The sequence below is a fragment of the Oncorhynchus kisutch genome, linkage group LG2 (assembly GCF_002021735.2).
Source record: "Oncorhynchus kisutch isolate 150728-3 linkage group LG2, Okis_V2, whole genome shotgun sequence".
In the NCBI taxonomy this organism is placed as follows: Eukaryota; Metazoa; Chordata; class Actinopteri; order Salmoniformes; family Salmonidae; genus Oncorhynchus; species Oncorhynchus kisutch.
The window spans coordinates 71,577,006-71,600,715 of NC_034175.2; the positions used below are offsets into that span (position 1 = coordinate 71,577,006).

Genomic DNA, 23,710 nt, shown 5'->3' on the forward strand with positions numbered 1-23,710 from the left:
GTTTTATTTCTATCTTGAGTTACCTGGGGTGGCAGAGAGTCATACTTTAGTCATACTGAGAATTATTTTGTAAATACTTCCCCAACGCGTCCCTAGACCACCATCTTCAACTGTAGTCTAAATAAGTGCATAACTTCTGCTCTTAGGTCCCCATTTACCAAGGGCACATCAAGTAGGCTATTCAGAGTTTGTATTCAAGGTGTGGGTGCAGCATTTAATGTCATTGTAATGCCACAAGGTGGCTCTGTTCTATAGAGAATGAATGACAGTGACGAACCCTAACGTCACACCAAACAGAATGACCAACCAGGGCCAGAATTTAGTGCAATGTAAAAATCCCCTTCAACATGACTTAATAAACAGTGTCCAACCCTGAGGCAAAAAGCGGATGAATAAAGTGGTGCTTGTGTAGCAGAGATAGGTGATAGATATGTCCACGTCAAACAGTTTGTCCTTACATGTGCTGGATGTTTATGTTGAACCTGTGGCTCCCAAACGGCTTCAGATATAGCAAATACAGGACATTGAAATGCACCATTTACAACTGTCCTTGCTCCCTTGGACAGGGAAGTGCATGTTTTCATATCCAGTAGAGTATACATTTGCCCCATACACTGTCCAGCTCCACCCATAGCCTTTAGGTCAGTAGGTTTAAGAACGTCAATGGATGTAAGCTCCCCAGGGAGTAGTTATCCTGTAGAGGGAATGACCTAATGGGAAGTCTGATTTGAACATTCGGGGGTCTTACTCAACCTTGTGAGCAAATAAGTGGATCAAACGTGAAGCCAATCTTAACATCCCTTCCTGTGTCTGCTTAGTGGTTTCCAGTATCTGATGAATGTTTATCAGAGCTACACAGTCCTGGTTAACAAGCTATGTTATCAGACATGTCCTTTCCATGGGGTTCCCACAGGAAGAGCCTGTTCCCATGCCACATGTCTCAGCAGCATCAGCAGCTTTCCTGAAGGGGGAGAGGGCTATGGCAAAGTTTATTTGCTGGTGAGTGGTGAGTGGTGAGTTTTAATCCAGACAGAGACAAATGATAACATTTGAAAGTTATTATTGTGCAGCTTTTGGAAATGTGTCCAAATAATTAGCATTGAGGAACATTGTACACTATTCATTATATGATTATACATGGAGAAAATTAAGATCACTCAGCACATAAACACATCTCACTAAACATTTCAGGCTGCCTATTTTCTTGGTACTTTCCAGACAGGCAGTCTTTTTTAGGTATTGTTTTGGTACTGTCTAGACCGGCAGTCTTTTTTAGGTATTGTTTTGGTCCGGTCCAGAACTGCTCTGATTTCAACCTCCACAGACATCCGGTCTGGAACCGGCCTATATTTGGGCCAAACATAGATGTGTATAATTGGTTCAAATTAGGCCCAGTCCAGGCCTTGATTTGGGTCAAACATAGACGTCTATGTTTGGTTCAGATTTGGCCCAGGCCGACCTTAATGTCAACTTCCACAGACGTCCGGTATCGACCGGCCTATATTTGGCCCAAGCATAGACCTCTATAATTGGTTCAGATTTTGGTCCGGACCAAATCTAAGCCAATCATAGACATCTACACTACCGTTCAAAAGTTTGGGGTCACTTAGAAATGTCCTTGTTTTTGAAAGAAAAGCACATTTTTTGTCCAGTAAAATAACATCAAATTGATCACATATAGAGTGTAGACATTGTTAATGTTGTAAATGACTATTGTAGCTGGAAACGGCAGATTTTTTATAGAGTATCTACAGTACATGGGCATACAGAGGACCATTATCAGCAACCATCACTCCTGTGTTCCAGTGGCACGTTGTGTTAGCTAATCGAAGTTTATAATTTTAAAGGGCTAATTGATCATTAGAAACCCTTTCACAATTATGCTAGCACAGCTGAAAAATGTTGTCCTGATTAAAGAAGCAATAAAACTGTCCTTCTTTAGACTAGTTGAGTATCTGGAGCATCAGCATTTGTGGGTTCGATTACAGGCTCAAAATGGCCAGAAACAAAGGACTTTCTTCTGAAACTCGTCAGTCTATTCTTGTTCTGAGAAATGAAGGCTATTCCATGCGAGAAATTGGCAAGAAACTGAAGATCTCGTACAACGCTGTGTACTACTCCCTTCACAGAACAGTGCAAACTGTAACCAGAATAGAAAGAGGAGTGGGAGGCCCCGGTGCACAACTGAGCAAGAAGACAAGTACATTGGAGTGTCTAGTTTGAAAAACAGATGCCTCGCAAGCCCTCAACTGGCAGCTTCATTGAATAGTACCTGCAAAACACCAGTCTCAACGTCAAGAGGCGACTCCGGGATGCTGGCCTTCTAGGCAGAGCTGCAAAGGAAAAGTTATATCTCAGACTGGCCAATAAGAATAAAAGATAAAGATGGGCAAAATAATACAGACACTGGACAAAGGAACTCTGCCTAGAAGGTCAGCATCCCGGAGACGCCTCTTCAATGTTCAGATTTGGATCTGGTCCCGCAAAGACCAAATGAGTACTTGTTTGGAGGCGGAGCTCATTGCAAATGTTTCCTGTACATTTACATTTTGGTCATTCAGCAGACGTTCTTATCCAGATTGACTTACTGTCAGTACATTCAACTAAGGTAGATAAACAACAACATATCACAGTCATAGCAAGAAAAATACATCTCTAACTGTTACTGAGAATGTTATTGTAGTTGAAGGGGTCTTTTGGTTTATTCTATATGATTGATTGCCTAAAACGTCAGTTGTCACTTTTAAAGTTTTTCAAAAAACCTAACATATGTGCATGTCATAGATAGGAGCAATAATACATGCTTTATTGCGATCTTCTCTTTGCTCCTCTTTCATATTAAGAGGCATCTGTGTTTTGACGTCTTATAACTTTTTCTTCTGCACCTGAACTGCACGTGGTGTCAATGTTCTGGCAAAGACGTCTAAAGCCTTGTTCACATTGACTGTATGAAGTGATTCAAAACAGAATTTTTGGCATATCTGAACAGAATCTGTTCTTTTTACTGGAGTCTGAACAGCGAAAAGGCACATGGAATCTTACATTTCAGGTCACATTTCAAACCACCTTGAAGTCAGATACATGATTCCAGGCCATGCAACTTGTGTCTGAATGTGGTCAAATCTTTTTTTTACGGTTATTTGGAATATCTTGTTGCTTGCCATCTACTCTGTTGAAAGTTTGACAAGAACATGTGGTTGCTAACTAACTTGTTAAATGTTTACAAAGAAATTAGTGAATGTGCTAGAAAAAAAAACACCCACCTGCCAGTTGACTGTTGTGGCTACTCAAAAAATAGTTATTTTGAAAGTTGATCTTATCCTTTTGAGTCTTTAAAAGTGTTCTTACACTATGATTTTGAACATTCAAAGCAACTGAGAAACGTCCATGACAGGTATTGTTGTCACCTTATAACTGGCTAGATAATTCTGAGTGATAGGAAGCATGAGCACCACCACCAACCAGCCTACATCACTGCACACACACCAGTTAGTACTATGACAACTAGTGTAGCCATGTCAGCAAATGACTACTGTCTGAGCACGCAATTCCGATTTGATCACTTGTAACTTGCTGTTTGGATAGAAAGTATTCCAAAACGGATTTGAAAGAAAAAAAACGGATTTGATCAATAAGGCCTGCAGTGTGAACAAGGCATTAAAGACGTCCTTTCAATGTCATTACATTGTTTAGATGTGAAATCACCACTGATTAGGACCATGCTGGGGTGCCTTGATGTATGATGGTGGCGGAACCGGGAGCAGAGCGGCTCTCAAGCGAGGAGGCAGACGCATTCATTACATATTACTCAGAGGGGCGAAGCTTTGTGACGCGCAAGGGGCCAGAATTGTGAAACTGTCCCGGGAGAGGCTATGTACCCCCCATCCGTGTTCCTGTAAATTCCGAGAAGGAAGAACTAACGAAGAACTAACAAGGTCAATGACTTCAGTCTGTGTGGTTTCTTGGTTGAACTTCGGGTTCCTTATGGCGCGCAACAGGTAGCCAGTATCACTGTGAGGACGGAATACATTGCATGATGTTTATTCAAGTTAACAATCTAATCTCTGATCGCTTTAATGAACTCGATATTTACAAATAGGATCATCTGTGGAACGTTGAGAATAGCCTACTGATATATGATATGTCCGCGCAAGGGTTGCTGAGCAGCGTTTTCTCATGCTCCTCGCCAACATCCAAAACAATGTCCAAACGGAGACTGAGACAGACTAGAAGTTTGGATTCAACTTTGATAAGACACTATGGGACCGAAACGGATGGGACATCGGGTCAAACAGATCAAAAGTCGCTTTACCTAAGTGTAAATCATGGTCGTTACCTCCGAGCCTCAAACGAAAGCCTCTCCAAACTGGATGCGCCACTTACAGCTGGGGCAAAACAATGTCAGTCAGCATCCTCAAGCCTGTCAATATATTTGGATACTTCTGGCCAATTCGACTACGATTCCAAGGCCACTAAAAGAAGCACGGCATGGGATTTACCTTTTCTTGTCAGAAGCCCCGTTACTCCAACCGGAAGCTCAAGCACTTTATTTTCACCTAGAAAGTGGCTTCAAAAGAAGCCATCTCCACCATCCATCCCTCAATCATACGCTGTATGGAAATCCGAGGTAAGTAAGTGTTAAAATTCCACTTTTGTTGTTGTTGATGATGATGCTGGTGGTGATCATGATCATATTACTGTTGTTCAAACTGTCCAATTCCTGTAAATTTCCGAAAATTGCCAGTTTTTCCAGAAATCCTGATTGAAATATTCCCAAAATATTGCAGAATTAAGGAACCCTCCAACCGGGATTTACGGAAAACCTGGGTATTTTGGGAAATTTACCAGATTTTTGCAACCCTATATAGACTTCATGTTGTACAGCCCGGTCTCATAGACTAGACGTAACAGTAAAGGTAAATCGAAAACACTCAAATTAGTATGATATGTTATGTTTGTTGTGGTTACATAAGACAGAAAGTTAATTAAAGGCATTGAAGACAAACACGAATAGAGGAAGGTTATTGGGGTGGATGGGTCACCGTATAACGTGAAGGTCTGCGAGTTTGAATTTCAGCACGGACAACTTTAGCATTTTAGCTAATTGTCAACTTTTCAACTACTTACTACTTTTTGGCTACTTTGCAACTAATTAACATGTGAGTTAACCCTTCCCCTAACCATGACCCTTTTAGCTAACCGTTACCCTAACCTTAACCCTTTAACCTGACTCTTAACGTTAACCCCTAACCCCTAGCATAGCTAACGTTAGCCACAGAAAATTTGAATTCGTAACATATCATAGGTTTTGCAAATTGTAACATATCATACGAAATGGATCATGGACATCCACAAATTAAAATAAACCATACTAAATGATGCATATCATACTAAATCGAGTGTCCCAGATTTACATACAGTACTATACGAAATGCTCTGAGACCAGGTTGGGCTGTATTACACAATAATAGTCCAATTAAAGAAGCTTAGTTAATTAATAAAGCTGATGATGATGATTGAAGGTGGTGGTGAAAGTAGTAGCATTTGTAGTAGTATAGTGGCAAGACCACAGTTTATTAACAGTGTGACAGTGTCAGTTGTCAACATGCAAAAACATGTATTTAGAGTCATGACTCATGAGTAATAGTTACACCTGTTGATCTCAAATTTCATATCAAACTTTCAAATGCATATGTGTCTCTGAAATATGGAACAATGTCACACATGAGCAATGGGATATAAATTAGGCGTACAGCATGATGTCACTGGCAAATTTCTGTCTATCTTCCTCAGAAGGATAGTTAATATCAAAAACCTTCAGCCTATAGAAGCATATAGTAACTATAGCCTTTAGAAGCATATAGTAACTATAGCCTATAGCCTATAGAAGCATATATACACAAATAGTAACTATAGCCTATAGAAGCATAGAGTAACTATAGCATTTAGAAGCTGTAACTATAGCCTATAGAAACTTATAGAAATCTGTAGCATCTATAGCTTAGCCTGGGTGCCAGTCTGTTTTAGCCCTCTTGTCAACTCCTTATTGAATTGTCTTGACAATGACAATGGATTAGGCCTAGGGATAAGCACAAACAGATCTGGAACCGGGCTAGCTGTAGCTACCCTTTGAATAAATCTGGAGGGAAACTTGCTTTATAAAACAAACAAACAAACAAGTAAAGCTCTTAATCTCCTTGTAGATATAGTATCAGTCAAAAGTTTGGACAAATCAAATCACATTTTATTGGTCACATACACATGGTTAGCAGATGTTAATGCGAGTGTATCGAAATGCTTGTGCTTTTAGTTCCGACCATGCAGTAATATCTAACAAGTAATCAAACAATTTCACAACAACTACCTTTTACACACAAGTGTAAAGGAATGAGTAAGAATATGTACATGTAATTATATGGATGAGCGATGGCCGAACGGCATAGGCAAGATGCAGTAGATGGTATAGAGTACAGTATATACATATGAGATGAGTAATGTGGGGTATGTAAACAAGATGCAGTAGATGGTATAGGGTACAGTATATACATATGAGATGAGTAATGTGGGGTATGTAAACAAGATGCAGTAGATGGTATAGGGTACAGTATATACATATGAGATGAGTAATGTAGGGTATGTAAACAAGATGCAGTAGATGGTATAGGGTACAGTATATACATATGAGATGAGTAATGTAGGGTATGTAAACAAGATGCAGTAGATGGTATAGGGTACAGTATATACATATGAGATGAGTAATGTGGGGTATGGAAACGTTATATAAAGTGGCGTTGTTTAAAGTGACTAGTGATACATTTATTGCATCCAATTTATTATTATTAAAGTGGCTAGAGAGTTGAGTCAGTATGTTGGCAGCAGCCACTCAATGTTAGTGATGGCTGTTTTAACAGTCTGATGATCTTGAGATTGAAACTGTTTTTCAGTCTCTCGGTCCCAGCTTTGATGCACCTGTACTGACCTCGCCTTCTGGAGGATAGCGGGGTGAACAGGCAGTAGCTTGGGTGGTTGTTGTCATTGATGATCTTTTTGGCCTTCCTGTGACATCGGGTGGTGTAGGTGTCCTGGAGGGCAGGTAGTTTGCCCCCGGTGTTGCGTTGTGCAGACCTCACTACCCTCTGGAGAGCCTTACGATTGTGGGTGGAGCAGTTGCCGTACCAAGTGGTGATACAGCATGACAGGATGCTTTCGATTGTGCATCTGTCAAAGTTTGTGCGTGTTTTTGGTGACAGGCCAAATTTATTCAGCCTCCTGAGGTTATCATGCTATCATGAAGGCAAAGGGTGGCTACTTTGAAGAATCTAAAATATATTTTGGTTTGTTTGACACTTTTTTGGTTAGTACATTATTCCATTTGTGTTATTTCATAGTTTTGATGAGTTGACTATTATTCTGCAATGTAGAAAATAGTACAAATAAACAAAAACCCTTGAATGAGTAGGTGGGTCCAAACGTTTGACTTGTACTGTATATCAGAGATCAAAATAATCTTTCTCCAGGATTTGGCGGTGTGATTACAGCTCTGTCTGAGTAGTTTTGCAGAAGAGACTAAGAGAGGGAACTCTTGTCCCTGTGGACTGTATGTCCTGTTTTTAGATAAACAGAACCATGTGTTTATAGAAAACCTTTCATCTAAGGCAGCAGGGCCATTTCCTCTTCAATGCATTCAAACAATGTGGTCAGTTAGAATGACCAGTCAGAATCAACAGAGCTTTTTGAGTGGTGGATAACACAAATACATCAATTTATAGGAACACCTGTGTTAAATGTAAAGGCATGTTATTCTTGTCAGCTCAAAGTGCCTGAGTCTACTATTATGGTAGGTGTTAGATTATACTAGGGCTCACCAACTGACAGGTGAATTTATTTGGCCCAGCAAGGTTTTTTTTTTGTTTAAATTGTTTGACCTGAAAGACTATAAAAACATACGTCAACTCCAAGTGATTTTAATTTAGAGATTCGGTTCCAAAGTATTTCTATGCATAATAGAGAGCATCACTACTCTGGATGGTTCTGACTTAGAATATGTGGACAACAACAAATACCTAGGTGTCTGGTTAGAGTGTAAACTCTCCTTCCAGACTCACATTAAGCATCTCTAATTCAAAATTAAATCTAGAATCGGCTTCCTATTTCTCAACAAAGCATCCTTCACTCATGCTGCCAAACATACCCTCGTAAAACTGACCATCCTACCGATCCTCGACGATTTCATTTACAAAATAGCCTGCAACACTCTACTCAACCAACTGGATGCAGTCTATCTCTCTAGTCACCCCCAAAGCCAATTCCTCATTTGGCCGCCTTTCCTTCCAGGTCTCTGCTGCCAATGACTGGAATGAATTGCAAAAATCACTGAAGCTAGAGACTTACCTCCCTCACTAGCTTTAAGCACCAGCTCTCTGAGCAGCTCACAGATCACTGCATCTGTACATAGCCATCTGTAAAGAGCCCATCCAACTACCTCATCCCCATACTGTATTTATTTATTTATCTTGCTCCTTTGAACCCCTGTATCTCTACTTGCACATTCATCTTCTGCACGTCAATCACTCTAGTGTCTTATTGGTATATTGTAATTACTTCGCCACCATGGCCTATTTATTGCCTTACCTCCCTTTTCTTACCTCATTTGTACACACTGTATATAGATTTTCTTCAACTGTATTATTGACTATATGTTTTGTATATTCCATGTGTAACTCTGTGTTGTTATATGTGTCAAATTGCTTTGCTTTATTCTTGGCCAGGTTGCAGTTGTAAATGAGAACTTGTTCTCAACTTCCCTGCCTGGCTAAATAAAGGTGAAATTAAATAGATTTTTTTTTAAATACGCTGAGTATACAAATCATTAAGGACACCTGCTCCTTCCATGACATAGAGTGACCAGGTGAATCCAGATGGAAGCTATTGTCCCTTATTGATGTCACTTGTTAAATCCACTTCAATCAGTGTAGATGAAGGGGAGGAGACAGGTTAAATAAGGATTTTTAAGCCTTGAAACAATTGAGACATGGATTGTGTATGTGTGTCATTCAGAGGGTGGAAAAGACAAAAGATTGAAGTGCCTTTAAACGGAGTATGGTAGTAGGTGCCAGGCGCACCGGTTTGTGTCAAGAATTGCAACGCTGTTAGGTTTTTCACACTCAACAGCTAAATGTGTGCATCAAGAATGGTCCACCACCCAAAGGACATCCAGCCAATTTGACACAACTGTGGGAAGCATTGCAGTCAACATGGGCCAGCATCACTGTGGACCGCTTTCGACACCTTGTAGAGTCCATGAATGCTCCGATGAATTGAGGCTGTTCTGAGGGCCTGAGGTGGGTTGCAACTCAATATTATGAAGGTGTTCCTAATGTTTTGTACACTCAGTGTATTTGATCAAATACAAATGTAAGCAAGGTTTGAAATTATTATGTTTTAGTCAAATATTATATATGTTTGGGTTTCTTGCAGTCAATTTTCTGTCAAAAAATTATTTCTAACTATCGTCTCATGGCTGAATCTAGTTGATAATCCCTGAACTCAGTAGGTAGGCTGTCTCTGACATTGGACTTTTTCATGGGGACAATGGACTTCAGGTCCGTAAGAATTAATTGGTGTCATGAGAACTGAACTTTCCCCCTTTTTTTTCTCTCAGCTTTATTTAACCAGGTAGGCTAGTTGAGAACAAGTTCTCATTTGCAACTGCGACCTGGCCAAGATAAAGCAAAGCAGTTGGACACACAACAACACAGAGTTACACATGGAGTAAAGAAACATACCGTAGAAAAAGTCTATATACAGCATGTGTGCAAATGAGGTAGGATAAGGGAGTTAAGGCAATAAATAGACCATGGTGGCGAAGTAATTGCAATATAGCAATTAAACACTGGAATGGTAGATGTGCAAAATATATATATATATATATATATATATATATATATATATATATATATATATATATATATATATATATATATATATATATATATATATATCCATGAATGTGCGAGTAGAGATACTGGGGCGCAAAGGAGCAAGATAAATAAATACAGTATGGGGATGAGGTAGTTGGATGGGCTATTTACAGATGGGCAATGTACAGATGCAGTGATCTGTGAGCTGCTCAGACAGCTGGTGCTTAAAGCTAATGAGGGAGATATGAGTCTCCTGCTTCAGTGATTTTTGCAGTTCGTTCCAGTCATTGGCAGCAGAGACCTGGAAGGAAAGGCGGCCAAAGGAAGAATTGGCTTTGAGGGTGACCAGTGAGATATACCTGCTGGAGCACGTGCTACGGGTAGGTGCTGGTATGGTGACCAGTGAGCTGAGATAAGGCAGGGCTTTACCTAACAGAGACTTGTAGATGACCTGAAGCCAGTGGGTTTGGCGACGAGTATGAAGCGAGGGCCAGCCAATGAGAGCGTACAGGTTGCAGTGGTGGGTAGTATATGGGGATTTGGTGACAAAACGGATGGCACTGTGATAGACTGCATTCAATTTGTTGAGTAGTGTTGGAGGCTATTTTGTAAATGACATCGCTGGAGTCGAGGATCAGTAGGATGGTCAGTTTTACGAGGGTATGTTTGGCAGCATGAGTGAAGGATGCTTTGTTGCGAAATAGGAAGCCGATTGTAGATTTAATTTTGGATTGGAGATGCTTAATATGAGTCTGGAAGGAGAGTTTACAGTCTAACCAGACACCTAGGTATTTGTAGTTGTCCACATTTTCTAAGTCAGAACCATCCAGAGTAGTGATGCTGGATGGACGGGCAGGTGCGTGCAGCTATCGGTTGAAGAGCATGCATTTAGTTTTTACTTGCATTTAAGAACAGTTGGAGGTCACGGAAGGAGAGTTGTATGCCATTGAAGCTCGTCTGGAGGTTTGTTAACACAGTGTCCAAAGAAGGGCCAGAGGCATACAGCATGGTGTCATCTGCATAGATCAGAGAATCACCAGCAGCAAGAGCGACATCATTAATGTATACAGAGTTAGAGAGTTGGCCCGAGAATTAAACCCTGTGGCACCCCCATAGAGACTGCCAGAGGTCCGGACAACAGGCCCTCCGATTTGACATTACTGAACTCTATAAGAGAAGTAGTTGGTGAACCAGGCGAGGCAATAATTTGAGAAACCAAGGCTGTTGAGTCTGACGATAAGAATGTGGTGATTAACAGAGTCTAAATAAGTTTTTATCGCAGGATTTGCTCAAATTGAGCTGTAATTTGAAAATGTTTGTATAAAAAGCATTACAAGAATATTAGCATAATCTGTTAAATTGACAAACACACTTTCTTTTAACCTCAAAGTCAGTAAAATTACAAAAAGTTAACTTGAGTTAACTGATTAACTCTGACGGAGCTAATTTTAACATGTTAAAAAGGATAAGGAGACACGGAGCACTAGCTTCTCTGTTCTTTTCACTGGGCTTCTTCCAACGGTCACTGACCAACATATGAAGAAGAGAGGTGCCTTCAGCAGTACCACCCCCGAATGGATGGCCCAGAAGTATGAAATAATTATTTTTAACTCACTGGACACTGATAAGTTAACTTATTACAGAATGGCATTACTGAATGTTCAAGTCCGTATGTGAAAACATTGCTACTGCAACATGTTAACACCACCTTTTGACATGTGAGGAGAAAAACACTATTTCACCAGTACCTGTTATTAAATTACAATTCGACATGTGAATGTGAGATTTCTGTTGTCTTACATGTGAAACAGCAAATTTGATTTTCACATGTGAACTTGCAATTCCAAATGTGAACAGGAGATTTTCACATGAGAAAGTTTTGAAAAGGTTGTGTTAACATGTGAACTCTAAATGTAATATGTCTGAAATTTAAGCTCAACATGTGAAAACAGCTAGTTCATGTGTTTTTTGTGTTGTTGTTGTTGTTGTAAAAGGGTTACTGTTGCCATATTATTATTATTTATTTTTTCAGGACCCGTTTTTAGAATGTAGAGTGTTGTAACATGGTTGTAATAGTTCTTAAGTGAATGTGGTACTATTTTTTTTATGTCAACTTTTATAGCCAGGAATGTGTCTTGAAACAAAGAGCAGGGTTGGTGTCAGTTACTGCATGATGTTTCCATTTCAGTACGGTTACTGTGTTTGCATATTGCTGCACTTTAAATACTTAATGTAATCGGGGTGTCTCCGTTATCATTATATAAAGTTATATAAAGGGGGGGGGGGGGGGGGAGCGCACTGCTTCGCCTCTTGAGTCCAATCCCATTACAAGGATATAGACACTCAGCAAACACCTGACTCTATGGATTCACACACACACGCACATGTACACACACACACGTACACACACGTACACACACACACAAACAGACACACACCCCATATTGTGTCTCATCTCTATAAAAAAAAATGCTAGTAAGGAGATGACTAGGAGGTCTAATGTTGCAGTAGAGGTGGGTCTGAAGCCCCCAATCCATTTTCTCTCCCATTGCTCTCCCTAAATTCTGAAGTTTCGAGCAGATGTAGTCCTCGTTGGCATAATCAGGACAAGCTGCATTCCTGTGGCCAGGGCAGTGTGGGATCATTCACCCCTCCCCATGCCGGTTCACTTCTTCCTAATAAGTAAACTTGTTGAGCAGTTTCAAAAGTCCAGCTATGCATACAGCTTTTTTTTTTATCCATCTCAACATACCTCAGTAGCAACATCTAAAGTATAATGTTGCTACTGTAGTAATTGCAGTGTTACTACACACGTTTAAGAGTAATTGTATGTAGTGTTACAGCATTACATTGTTTCTATGTGTTTCAATAAGGAGGCCCCTTACAAAATAAATATTATCCACATGAAAAAAAATAATGTTAAAAAATCATGGTTTTCGGGACACGTGTGAAACACATACATCACGTGACATTTTCTTTATATCTGAAAGTGAGAATTTCACATGTGAACTTGCAATTCACACATGTGAAACTGCATATCCGATTTTCACATGTGAACACTTTTAACATGTGAAACTGCAAATGTTTTTCTCCTCACATGTGATAGGTGGTGTTAATATGTGAACTCTAAATGTAATGCCTGTGAAAATAGGGTGTCAACATCTGAAAACAGCTATTTCACATGTGAAACTGCACATTTGGCATGTGTTTTTTTTTGGGGGGGGGGACATGCAGCTCACAGATGCATGCAGTAGGTATCCTTTGCTCCATAGTGTCGTGGAGCCAATCCACTCAAACGATATGGTGCTGTAGATAGCCCACCCTCTCTCACCCATTCTTGCACATCTGTGTGTCTGTTTGCATTGTCTCGTTCAATCTGGCAGTTCTTAAAACTGGGCCTAGTAACTGTTAGCAGATACAGAGTAAGAGTTATACACATCTTATTGCAGATGAGTCAGAAAACCCAAATCCCTGTGACTACTCTGCCTGGAGTAATGTGTTGTTTCTTCTTCGTGGACTTTCTTACTGCAGCTCAAGCATTTCATTTCCTGTCATTTCTGCAAAGAAACTATTTTAATTGGTTAACTTTGGTTTGGCACAAACTTTGGTAAGCGACAGGATAGCGAGCTCAATTCCCCTCACGTCTTGATAGCTTTTGGAAATCCTAAGATCTGTCGTGATTTAACTTTATTAACTTGGAAGTCACAAAGTGAGGAATTGCTGTGATGGTGCAAATTAGCAATATCATCTACAAACTTATTTACTTCCAAACAAAATATCCAGAGGCAATACCAGTCTATAGTTGTAGCAACGGTCATCAAAAGGATTTCAAAACAATTCTAATAACTGCAACAGTTGGATAAAGGATGAAGATACTCCAAACTTTTATACTTTTTTAAATTCATCAGACATTGACTGAATTATAGCACAAATAATGGAGTTCAGGGATTTTTGTGGTTATTCAGGTATTCAATGTATTGTCATTGTCAGCCTCCATTCGGCAGGGCATGGACTCTGCCAGGTGTCAAAAGCGTTACACAGGGATTCTGGCCCATGTTGCCTCCCACAGATGTGTCAAGTTGGCTCAATAAGGGATCATAGCTTTAACCTGGATTCACCTGGTCAGTCTAGTCTATGTCATGGAAAGCGCAGGTGTTCTTAATGTTTTGTATACTCTGTGTATTTCGTGTTAAAATAAAGAAAATTCTATCTGCCTTATTTGCTGCAACCACCAAAAACGTTCTCTGTCTAGACCTACCTGCACTCACCTGCGTTGTCGGGACTGCCTCATTACTTACTGTTGTTGTCACTTTCTGTTGCATCATTCAACAATCGTGTCAATAGCAGCATACCCCCAGATAAAAAATCAACACATAATTTACATTGTTTGCGAGATCAGACATAATATCACTATAATGCAAGTGTTCATTTTCGAAAATTGCTTTCATCTAATTTGTAAACACTTTGACTATATTAAATTAACTTTTTACAATTCCACAAACAAATGAACACCCATCAGAATAAAGTGATCTTTTAAAACGTTTTTTCAATTATTTAACCTTGGCTAGTCAGTTAAGAACAAACTCTTAACTACAATGACGGCATACACTGGAGGACACTTGGCCGCCCTGTGGGACTCCCAATCACAGCCGGTTGTGATACAGCCTGGATTTGAACCAGGATGACTGCAGTGATGCCACAAGCACAGAGATGCAGTGCCTTAGACCACTGCACCACTCGGGCCACTCCTCTTTCTTGGGATGTAAGTGTCGAGATGATGCGTTACATCCCAGACGAAGTGTTCTCATAGATGCAACGGACAGACAGTGTATTCCATTGAGACCACTTCAGCCATTACACGGGGTGTGTTTGACAGGTCACTACAAACATTTCCACAGTCATAATGTTAACGGGGAAAAAAATGACTGGCACAAGCAAGAGTATGAAAGAGTTGCAGGAGTAAAATGAAAGCTATCAATACAGTAAGATTTAAGTGCCAAGTGGATTTTGCGACACTCAAACACAGGAAATAGATGGCTGAAAAAGTCAGTGTGATGTGTGAATGTGAAGAAGGTCCTTTACCTGATCTTGCCTAGTTTACCATCGAGTTTTGTTCGACAGGCCGGTGAAACAAAGGAACAGCTCGGTCGAGTGGAAAAAGGCTACAGAGACATACGGGAAACACAGGAACTTTGGCTGTGAGTGTGGGGACTTGCTGCCTCTACCTAAGCTGCAGACAGTCTTCTGTTTCAGCTGTGACGAAGGGAAGGTGAAAATGAAGAAGAAGGTGTTAAAGAGACAGAGGTTGAATTTGATGAAGTTGGCGATAGAAAGGGAGATGGTGGGGCAAGTACAAACAGAGTGAGCAGTACGCCAGGTTGAGTTCCGGAGGTGAAAGGGAAGTGATTGATGGCGAGTGAAGTGGAAGGTGTGGTGAAGAGCTCGGAATCCGAGCATGGCGTCAATGGATATGATAAAGAAGAATCTGGTCCAGTAGGTGTGACATTTTTGGAGAAAGTGGATCCTTGCCTTTTTAGCAGATTCATTTGAAGTTTCAGGGTGTGAAAGGAGTTGGGGACAGTTGATTCAGTAAAGGTACTCTCTAGTGGGCATGGGATATTTGTGTGCGTTTCTTCCGCCCAGAGGGAGCGGGAGCTCCGTGTCACGCAACTCGGGACCAAGATCGGTTTCTTGATTTGCTCTTCGGAACAGGACACAATTGAAAGGAGTGATTACTGGGGTAGTGGTGAAACAGAAGTGTTCGTCTTTGCCCGACAAAGTTAGGATTTTTCCGTTATCCAGTATGAGCTTTTGTGCCGATTACATTACATTGTTACAGGTGTCAAGCTTATGGGCATGTGGCAAGAGTGTGTAGGAGGGAGGTTTCTAGGTGTGAGAAGTGTGCAGAAGGGCATGGGACAAAGGAATGTGTAGTATTGGGGAAAGAAGCGGTATGTGTTAATTGTAGGGGTGCCTATGGGGCTGGGGATCAGAAGTGTCCTGTGTGAGAGAGGCAGGTTGAGGTTGCCAGCGTAAGAGTAGAGCAGGGGGTATTGTGTGCTGAGGCAGTGAAGAAAGTAGAGGAAGATGGGTCAAGGGGGAAGGATCCTGAGAGGATCCCAGTGAGTAGTAAATCTGTGCCAGCACAGAAGGATTAGGGTTTATAGCTATGTTTATCAACTTTACAGCAGAGATGAGTCACAGAAAATAGATGTTATGGTGGCTGCAGCAGAGAAGTACAGTATTCGGGGGTACTTGGGGGACTTCAGAAGAGTTACAGGGTGTGTTGAGTGGTGGTGTCCTATAATCCGCTGTTGGACTGGTGTAGGGCCAGATAGGGTTGATTAGGGTGGTGGGTTTTAACGAGTGTAGAGTTAGATGGTAGGATGGTGGGTTTTAATGAGTGTAGGGTTAGATGGTAGGATGGTGGGTTTTAATGAGTGTAGGGTTAGAATGTAGGATGGTGGGTTTTAAGGAGTGTAGGGTTAGAATGTAGGGTAGTGGGTTTTAATGAGTGTAGGGTTAGATGGTAGGATGATGGGTTTAAATGAGTGTAGAGTTAGATCGTAGGATGGTGGGTTTTAATGAGTGTAGGGTTAGAATGTAGGGTAGTGGGTTTTAATGAGTGTAGGGTTAGAATGTAGGGTAGTGGGTTTTAATGAGTGTAGGGTTAGAATGTAGGGTAGTGGGTTTTAATGAGTGTAGGGTTAGAATGTAGGGTAGTGGGTTTTAATGAGTGTAGAGTTAGATGGTAGGATGGTGGGTTTTAATGAGTGTAGAGTTAGATGGTAGGATGGTGGGTTTTAATGAGTTTAGGGTTAGAATGTAGGATGGTGGGTTTTAATGAGTGTAGGGCCAGATAGGGTTGAATAGGGTGGTGGGTTTTAATGAGTGTAGAGTTAGGTGGTTTAGAGTTAGGTGGGTTAGATGGTAGGATGGTGGGTTTTAATGAGTGTAGGGTTAGAATGTAGGATGGTGGGTTTTAATGAGTGTAGGGCCAGATAGGATTGAATAGGGTGGTGGGTTTTAATGAGTGTAGAGTTAGATGGTAGAATGGTGGGTTTTAATGAGTGTAGGGTTAGATGGTGGGGTGGTGGGTTTTAATGAGTGTAGGGTTAGAATGTAGGATGGTGTGTTTTAATGAGTGTAGGGCCAGATAGGGTTGAATAGGGTGGTGGGTTATAATGAGTGTAGAGTTAGGTGGTTTAGAGTTAGGTGGGTTAGATGGTAGGATGGTGGGTTTTAATGAGTGTAGGGTTAGATGGTGGGGTGGTCGGTTTTAATGAGTGTAGGGTTAGAATGTAGGATGGTGGGTTTTAATGAGTGTAGGGCCAGATAGGGTTGAATAGGGTGGTGGGTTATAATTAGTGTAGAGTTAGGTGGTTTAGAGTTAGGTGGGTTAGATGGTAGGATGGTGGGTTTTAATGAGTGTAGGGTTAGATGGTAGAATGGTGGGTTTTAATGAGTGTAGGGTTAGATGGTGGGGTGGTGGGTTAATGAGTGTAGGGTTAGATGGTAGGATGGTGGGTTTTAATGAGTGTAAAGATAGATGGTAGGATGGTGGGTTTTAATGAGTGTAGGGTTAGATGGTAGGATGGTGGGTTTTAATGAGTGTAGGGTTAGAATGTAGGGTGGTGGGTTTTAATGAGTGTAGGGTTAGATGGTAGGTTTTAATGAGTGTAGGGTTAGAATGTAGGGTGGTGGGTTTTAATGAGTGTAGGGTTAGATGGTAGGGTGGTGGGTTTTAATGAGTGTAGGGTTAGATGGTAGGATGGTGGGTTTTAATGAGTGTAGGGTTAGATGGTAGGATGGTGGGTTTTAATGAGTGTAGGGTTAGAATGTAGGGTGGTGGTTTTTAATGAGTGTAGGGTTAGAATGTAGGGTGGTGGGTTTTAATGAGTGTAGGGTTAGATGGTAGGATGGTGGGTTTTAATGAGTGTAGGGTTAGATGGTAGGATGGTGGGTTTTAATGGGTGTAGGGTTAGATGGTAGGATGGTGGGTTTTAATGGGTGTAGGGTTAGATGGTAGTTCGTGGTGGTAATGCAACATACGTTGGATACCAACCGCCATTAAACCTCACCGAAGAAGAAGAAGAAGAAGAAGAAGACGAAGAAGTTGTTGGTGGTGTTTAAGCCTTTAGTAGTAAGTCTGGCTTCTACTCACCTGTTCCTAAGGCACTCCCCACAGCAGTGCTTTGGGATGATTGGAGTGCCTGAAAAATTGTTTTTGTTAGTTTTTGTTGCTACATGTAAGCTACATTTACCAGATGAATGGGTCTTCCGTGTGTGATATGGACTAGAGGAAGCAGAGCTAATTTAATGATGGTCTTAGCCAGGGATAGAGGCTCTTCTGATGGGGGTAGCAGGTAGTCTAGGCTCTTCTGGTGGGGTTGGCAGGTAGCCTAGGCTCATCTGATGGGGGTAGCAGATAGCCTAGGCTCTTCTGATGGGGTAGCAGGTAGCCTAGGTTCTTCTGATGGGGTAGCAGGTAGCCTAGGTTCTTCTGATGGGGTAGCAGGTAGTCTCTTCTGATGGGGGTAGCAGGTAGCCTAGGCTCTTCTGATGGGGGTAGCAGGTAGCCTAGTGGTTAGAGCATTGGGCCAGTAACCAGCAGGTAGCCTAGGCTCTTCTGATGGGGGTAGCAGGTAGCCTAGGCTCTTCTGATGGGGTTGGCAGGTAGCCTAGGCTCTCCTGATGGGGGTAGCAGGTAGCCTAGGCTCTTCTGATGGGGTTGGCAGGTAACCTCTTCTGATGGGGGTAGCAGGTAGCCTCGGCTCTTCTGATGGGGGTAGCAGGTAGCCTAAGGTCTTCTGATGGGGGTAGCAGGTAGCCTAGGCTCTTCTGATGGGATTGGCAGGTAGCCTCTTCTGGTGGGGGTAGCAGGTAGCCTAGGCTCTTCTGATGGGGTTAGCAGGTAGTCTCATCTGATGGGGTTGGCAGGTAGCCTCTTCTGATGGGGTTGGCAGGTATCCTAGACTCTTCTGATGGGGGTAGCAGGTAGCCTCTTCTGATGGGGTAGCAGGTAGCCTAGGCTTTTCTGATGGGGGTAGCAGGTAGTCTAGGCTCTTCTGAAGGTGGTAGCAGGTAGCCTCGTGCTTAGAGCGTTGGGCCAGTAACCAGCAGGTAGCCTAGGCTCTTCTGATTGGGGTAGCAGGTAGCCTCTTCTGATGGGGTTGGCAGGTAGCCTCTTCTGATGGGGGTAGCAGGTAGCCTATGCTCTTCTGATGGGGTTGGCAGGTAGCCTAGGCTCTTCTGATGGGGGTAGCAGGTAGCCTAGGCTCTTCTGATGGGGTTGGCAGGTAGCCTCTTCTGATGGGGTTGGCAAGTAGCCTAGGCTCTTCTGATGGGGGTAGCAGGTAGCCTCTTCTGATGGGGGTAGCAGGTAGCCTATGCTCTTCTGATGGGGTTGGCAAGTAGCCTCTTCTGATGGGGGTAGCAGGTAGCCTAGGCTCTTCTGATGGTGGTAGCGGGTAGCCTCGTGCTTAGAGCATTGGGCCAGTAACCAGCAGGTAGCTTAGTGGTTAGAGTGTTGGGCCACTAACCAGCAGGTAGCCTAGTGGTTAGAGTTTTGGGCCACTAACCAGCAGGTAGCTTAGTGGTTAGAGTGTTGGGCCAGTAAATGAACATTTGCTGGATCAAATCCCCAAGCTGACAAGGTAAAAATCTGTTCTGCCCCTGAACAAGCAGTTAACACACTGTTCCCCAGTAGGCTGTCATTGTAAATATGAATTTGTTCTTAAACTGACTTGCCTAGTTAAATAATATGTAAATTGACACATTTCCTACAGCTCTTGATGGACGCAAACCCTTAGGACCAGTGGAAGACAGCTCATAATAATGACTGGAATAGAGCTAATGATATCAAACACATGGAAACCATGCATAGGATTCTGCTCCATCCATCACCATGAACCTGTCCTCCCCAATTAAGGTTCCACCAACCTCCTGTGCTCAGGACACTAAGGGCAGTTTAAAGCCATAGCAGTTTACCAATTCAGTGACAGTACTTCAAGGTGAATGATAAATGCAGGGATCTCTGAGGCTGTGCACATCAAGTCCTAGCAGCACTTCCTTAAGAAGGTATCCACGGCTGTGCTGTTTATTTAGTTCTACCGAGACGTATTGAGACGGCGACATTACGATAGGCTTTTAATGAAGACCAGGCTTCTGGTTTCTTCACACTGAATCCAAAGCCAGACCACTCAGAAATGTAATCACTATAAATTCTATTGAGGCTGATTAATAGCAGGAGGACTCGTTCTATGACAATGGGATACTTAATATGATTTATTACGTCATTGGGGCTGCAGATCTTACATGGTGCTCGTGTTCTGGAAATCAGCTGCCTGTGTTTACAACACCACAAGTGCGTTGATTAGTGGGCGTTATGCATATTTACTTATGCTATAGTAACATGATTTAAATGTTGTGTTACGTCTTGCATACGGTTTATAATGTTGATTTAAAACTATATATACATGATAAACCAATTATGTTAGTCTTCTGGATTAAAACCTGTTGAAGACTGACTCATCAACGGTAAGAATGATGATGAGATGTTCTTCTTGGCTCATGTTGTTTGTGTGATGGTGATACGAAGCACAGATGTTCATTACAAATGCTCAATGAGGTTTCTGCATCTTCTTCTTATGCGTCGTGCATAAGAACAGCCATTAGTCATGGTATATTGGCCATATACCACACCCCCTCGGGCCTTATTGTTTAAGCATATCTCAGTGCAGATCAGTAACCACAGTCACATGTAATAGGCCCAAGGTGCCATTATGAGACTGTGTGCCTGTGTTCCTGCTGTATCTAAGAGACTGTGGCCCTGTGTTCCTGCTGTATCTAAGAGACTGTGGCCCTGTGTTCCTGTTCTATCTAAGACACTGTGGCCCTGTGTTCCTGCTGTATCTAAGAGACTGTAGTCCGACTGAATAACAACAGTGAAGTCAGTTTGACATTGTTTTCCCCACTGTATGAAACACGGCACCTCTCCCCCACCAAGAGTCAGCTCTCTCTTACTCTCCTATAATAAGATGTACAGTATGTTCTGTAACTTGTGCCGCACTAGCCTGGGGTCCCTGGTTAGGACAAAGTAACTGCAGCATGTGAGGCTTTCCATGGGGTTGTTAAAGGTGAAGTTTTCCATGGGGTTGTTAAAGGTGAAGTCTTCCATGGGGTTGTTAAACGTGATGTTTTCCATGGGGTTGTTAAAGGTGATGTTTTCCATGGGCTTGTTAAAGGTGATATTTTCCACGGGGTTGTTAAAAGTGAAGTTTTCCATGGGGTTGTTAAAGGTGATGTTTTCCATGGGGTTGTTAAAGGTGAGGTTTTCCATGGGGTTGTTAAAGGTGAAGTTTTCCATGGGGTTGTTAAAAGTGATGTTTTCCATGGGGTTGTTAAAGGTGATGTTTTCCATGGGGTTGTTAAAGGTGATGTTTTCCATGGGGTTGTTAAAGGTGAAGTTTTCCATGGGGTGGTTTAAGGTACATTTTTCCATTGGGTTGTTAAAGGTTCAGACCCAGATCCGAGAGTCGTGTTAAAATGTCCACAGATATTCTGTTTCTGTAAGGAGCGTTATCTTTCACTTACAGATAGACTATCTTAATGAGATCACTCTGATGTATCATTTTCCTGTTTAGCAGGAAATGATAATTGTAGTGTATTCAAGGTTTAAAAATACTTTAAAAGTTTTCTAGTTTCCATTTCAAAATGTCAGACTTGATGTATCCTAACAAAAAAAAAATGTAATCCAAATAATCATTTACATTTCCTGTTGCTGCAGGATTATTTTCCTGTGGTGAGAAACTTGTCAAATTTAGATAATACATCTGTAGATGTAACATGCATGCACAATACATTTGGATGTTTAATGCCCTATAGGCATACAGTTATCATGCCCGCTTTGAGGATAATACATTGCCACCGTCGCGGCCCGCGAACAAGGACCCCTTCTCCGTGGCGAACATGAGTTAGACATTTAAAAGTTTTAACCCTCGCAAGGCTGCTGGTCCAGACGGCATCCCTTGCCGCATCCTCAGAACATGCGCAGACCAGCCAGCTGGTGTGTTTACGGACATATTCAATCTCTCCCTATCCCAGTCTGTTGTCCCCACATGCTTCAAAATGACCACCATTGTTCCTGTTCCCAAGAAGGCAAAGATAACTGAACTAAATGACTACCGCCACATAGCACTCACTTCTGTCATCATTAAGTGCTTTGAGAGACTAGTCAAGGATCATATCACCTCCACCTTAACACTCTAGACCCACTTCAGTTTGCATACCGCCCCAGCAGGTCCACAGACAATGCAATCGCCAACACACTGCACACTGCCCTATCCCATCTGGACAAGAGGAATACCTATGTAAGAATGCTGTTCGTTGATCACAGCTCAGCATTCGACACCATAGTACCCTCAACTCATCATTAAGCTGGAGGCTCTGGGTCTCAACCCCGCCCTGTGCAATTGGGTCTTGGACTTTCTGACGGGCCGCCTTTCTGACGGGGCGCCCCCAGGTCTTGATGGTAAGAAGTAACATCTCCACTTCTCTGACCCTCAACACTGGGGCCCCACAAGGGTGCATGCTCAGCCCCCTCCTGTACTCTCTGTTCACCCATGACTGCATGGCCATGCACGCCTCCAACTCAATCATCAAGTTTGCAGACGCCACAACAGTAGTTGGCTTGATTATCAACAATGACTATACAGCCTACAGGGAGTAAGTGAGGGCACTCGGAGTGTGATGTCAACAAAACAACCTCTCACTCAACATCTACAAAATAAAGAAGATGATCGTGGGCTTCAGGAAACAGCAGAGGGAGCACCCCCCTATCCACACGGAAGGGACAGTAGTGGAGAAGGTGGAAAGTTCCTAGGCGTACACATCACAGACAAACTGAAATGGTCCAGGTAGGGCAGCTGGCTGTACAGACAGTGTGGTGAAGAATGCGCAACAGCACCACTTCAACCTCAGGAGGCTGAAGAAATTTGGCCTGTCACCAAAAACACGCACAAACTTTTACAGATGCACAATCGAGAGCATCCTGTCATGCTGTATCACCACTTGGTACGGCAACTGCTCCACCCACAATCGTAAGGCTCTCCAGAGGGTAGTGAGGTCTGCACAACGCAACACCGGGGGCAAACTACCTGCCCTCCAGAACACCTACACCACCCGATGTCACAGGAAGGCCAAAAAGATCATCAAGGACAACAACCACCCGAGCCACTGCCTGTTCACCCCGCTACCATCCAGAAGGCGAGGTCAGTACAGGTGCATCAAAGCTGGGACCTAGAGACGCTTCTAACTCAAGCCCATTAGACTGCTAAACATCAATCAATAACTCAGAGGCTGCTGCCTACATAGAGACTCATATCACTGGCCACTTTAATAAATGGATCGCTAGTCACTTTAAACAATGCCACTTTTATAATGTTAACTTATCTTACATTACTCATCTCATATGTATATACTGTACCTTATACCATCTATTGCACCATGCCTATGCCGCTCATCCATATATTTATATGTACATATTGTTATTCCTCCCTTTTAGATTTGTGTGTGTTGGGGAATTGTTAGATTACCTGTTAGATTTTACTGCACTGTCGGATCTAGAAGCAGAAGCATTTCGCTACTCTCGCGTTAATATCTGCTAACCATGTGTATGTGACCAATAAAATTTGATTTGATATAGAGTGTCGTATGCAAGTGATCAACAAGCTGATTCAATCATCGATGAACCCCATGGAATCGAAAAGGGGGAGATGTCAATGTAATTT

The 23,710-nt window shown here is 42.2% G+C and overlaps 1 protein-coding gene across 1 annotated transcript in view; it reads left to right on the forward strand.

The window, feature by feature from the left end:
* The first annotated feature begins 3,890 nt into the window (after window positions 1–3,890).
* LOC109870908 (rho GTPase-activating protein 6) overlaps window positions 3,891–23,710 on the forward strand; it is a 67,632-nt gene continuing 47,812 nt past the window's right edge. Inside the window, exon 1 of the mRNA XM_020461608.2 lies at window positions 3,891–4,627. Coding sequence (XP_020317197.2) covers window positions 4,142–4,627 — 486 coding nt within the window. The 5' untranslated portion in view covers window positions 3,891–4,141. The remainder of the gene's footprint in view (window positions 4,628–23,710) is intronic.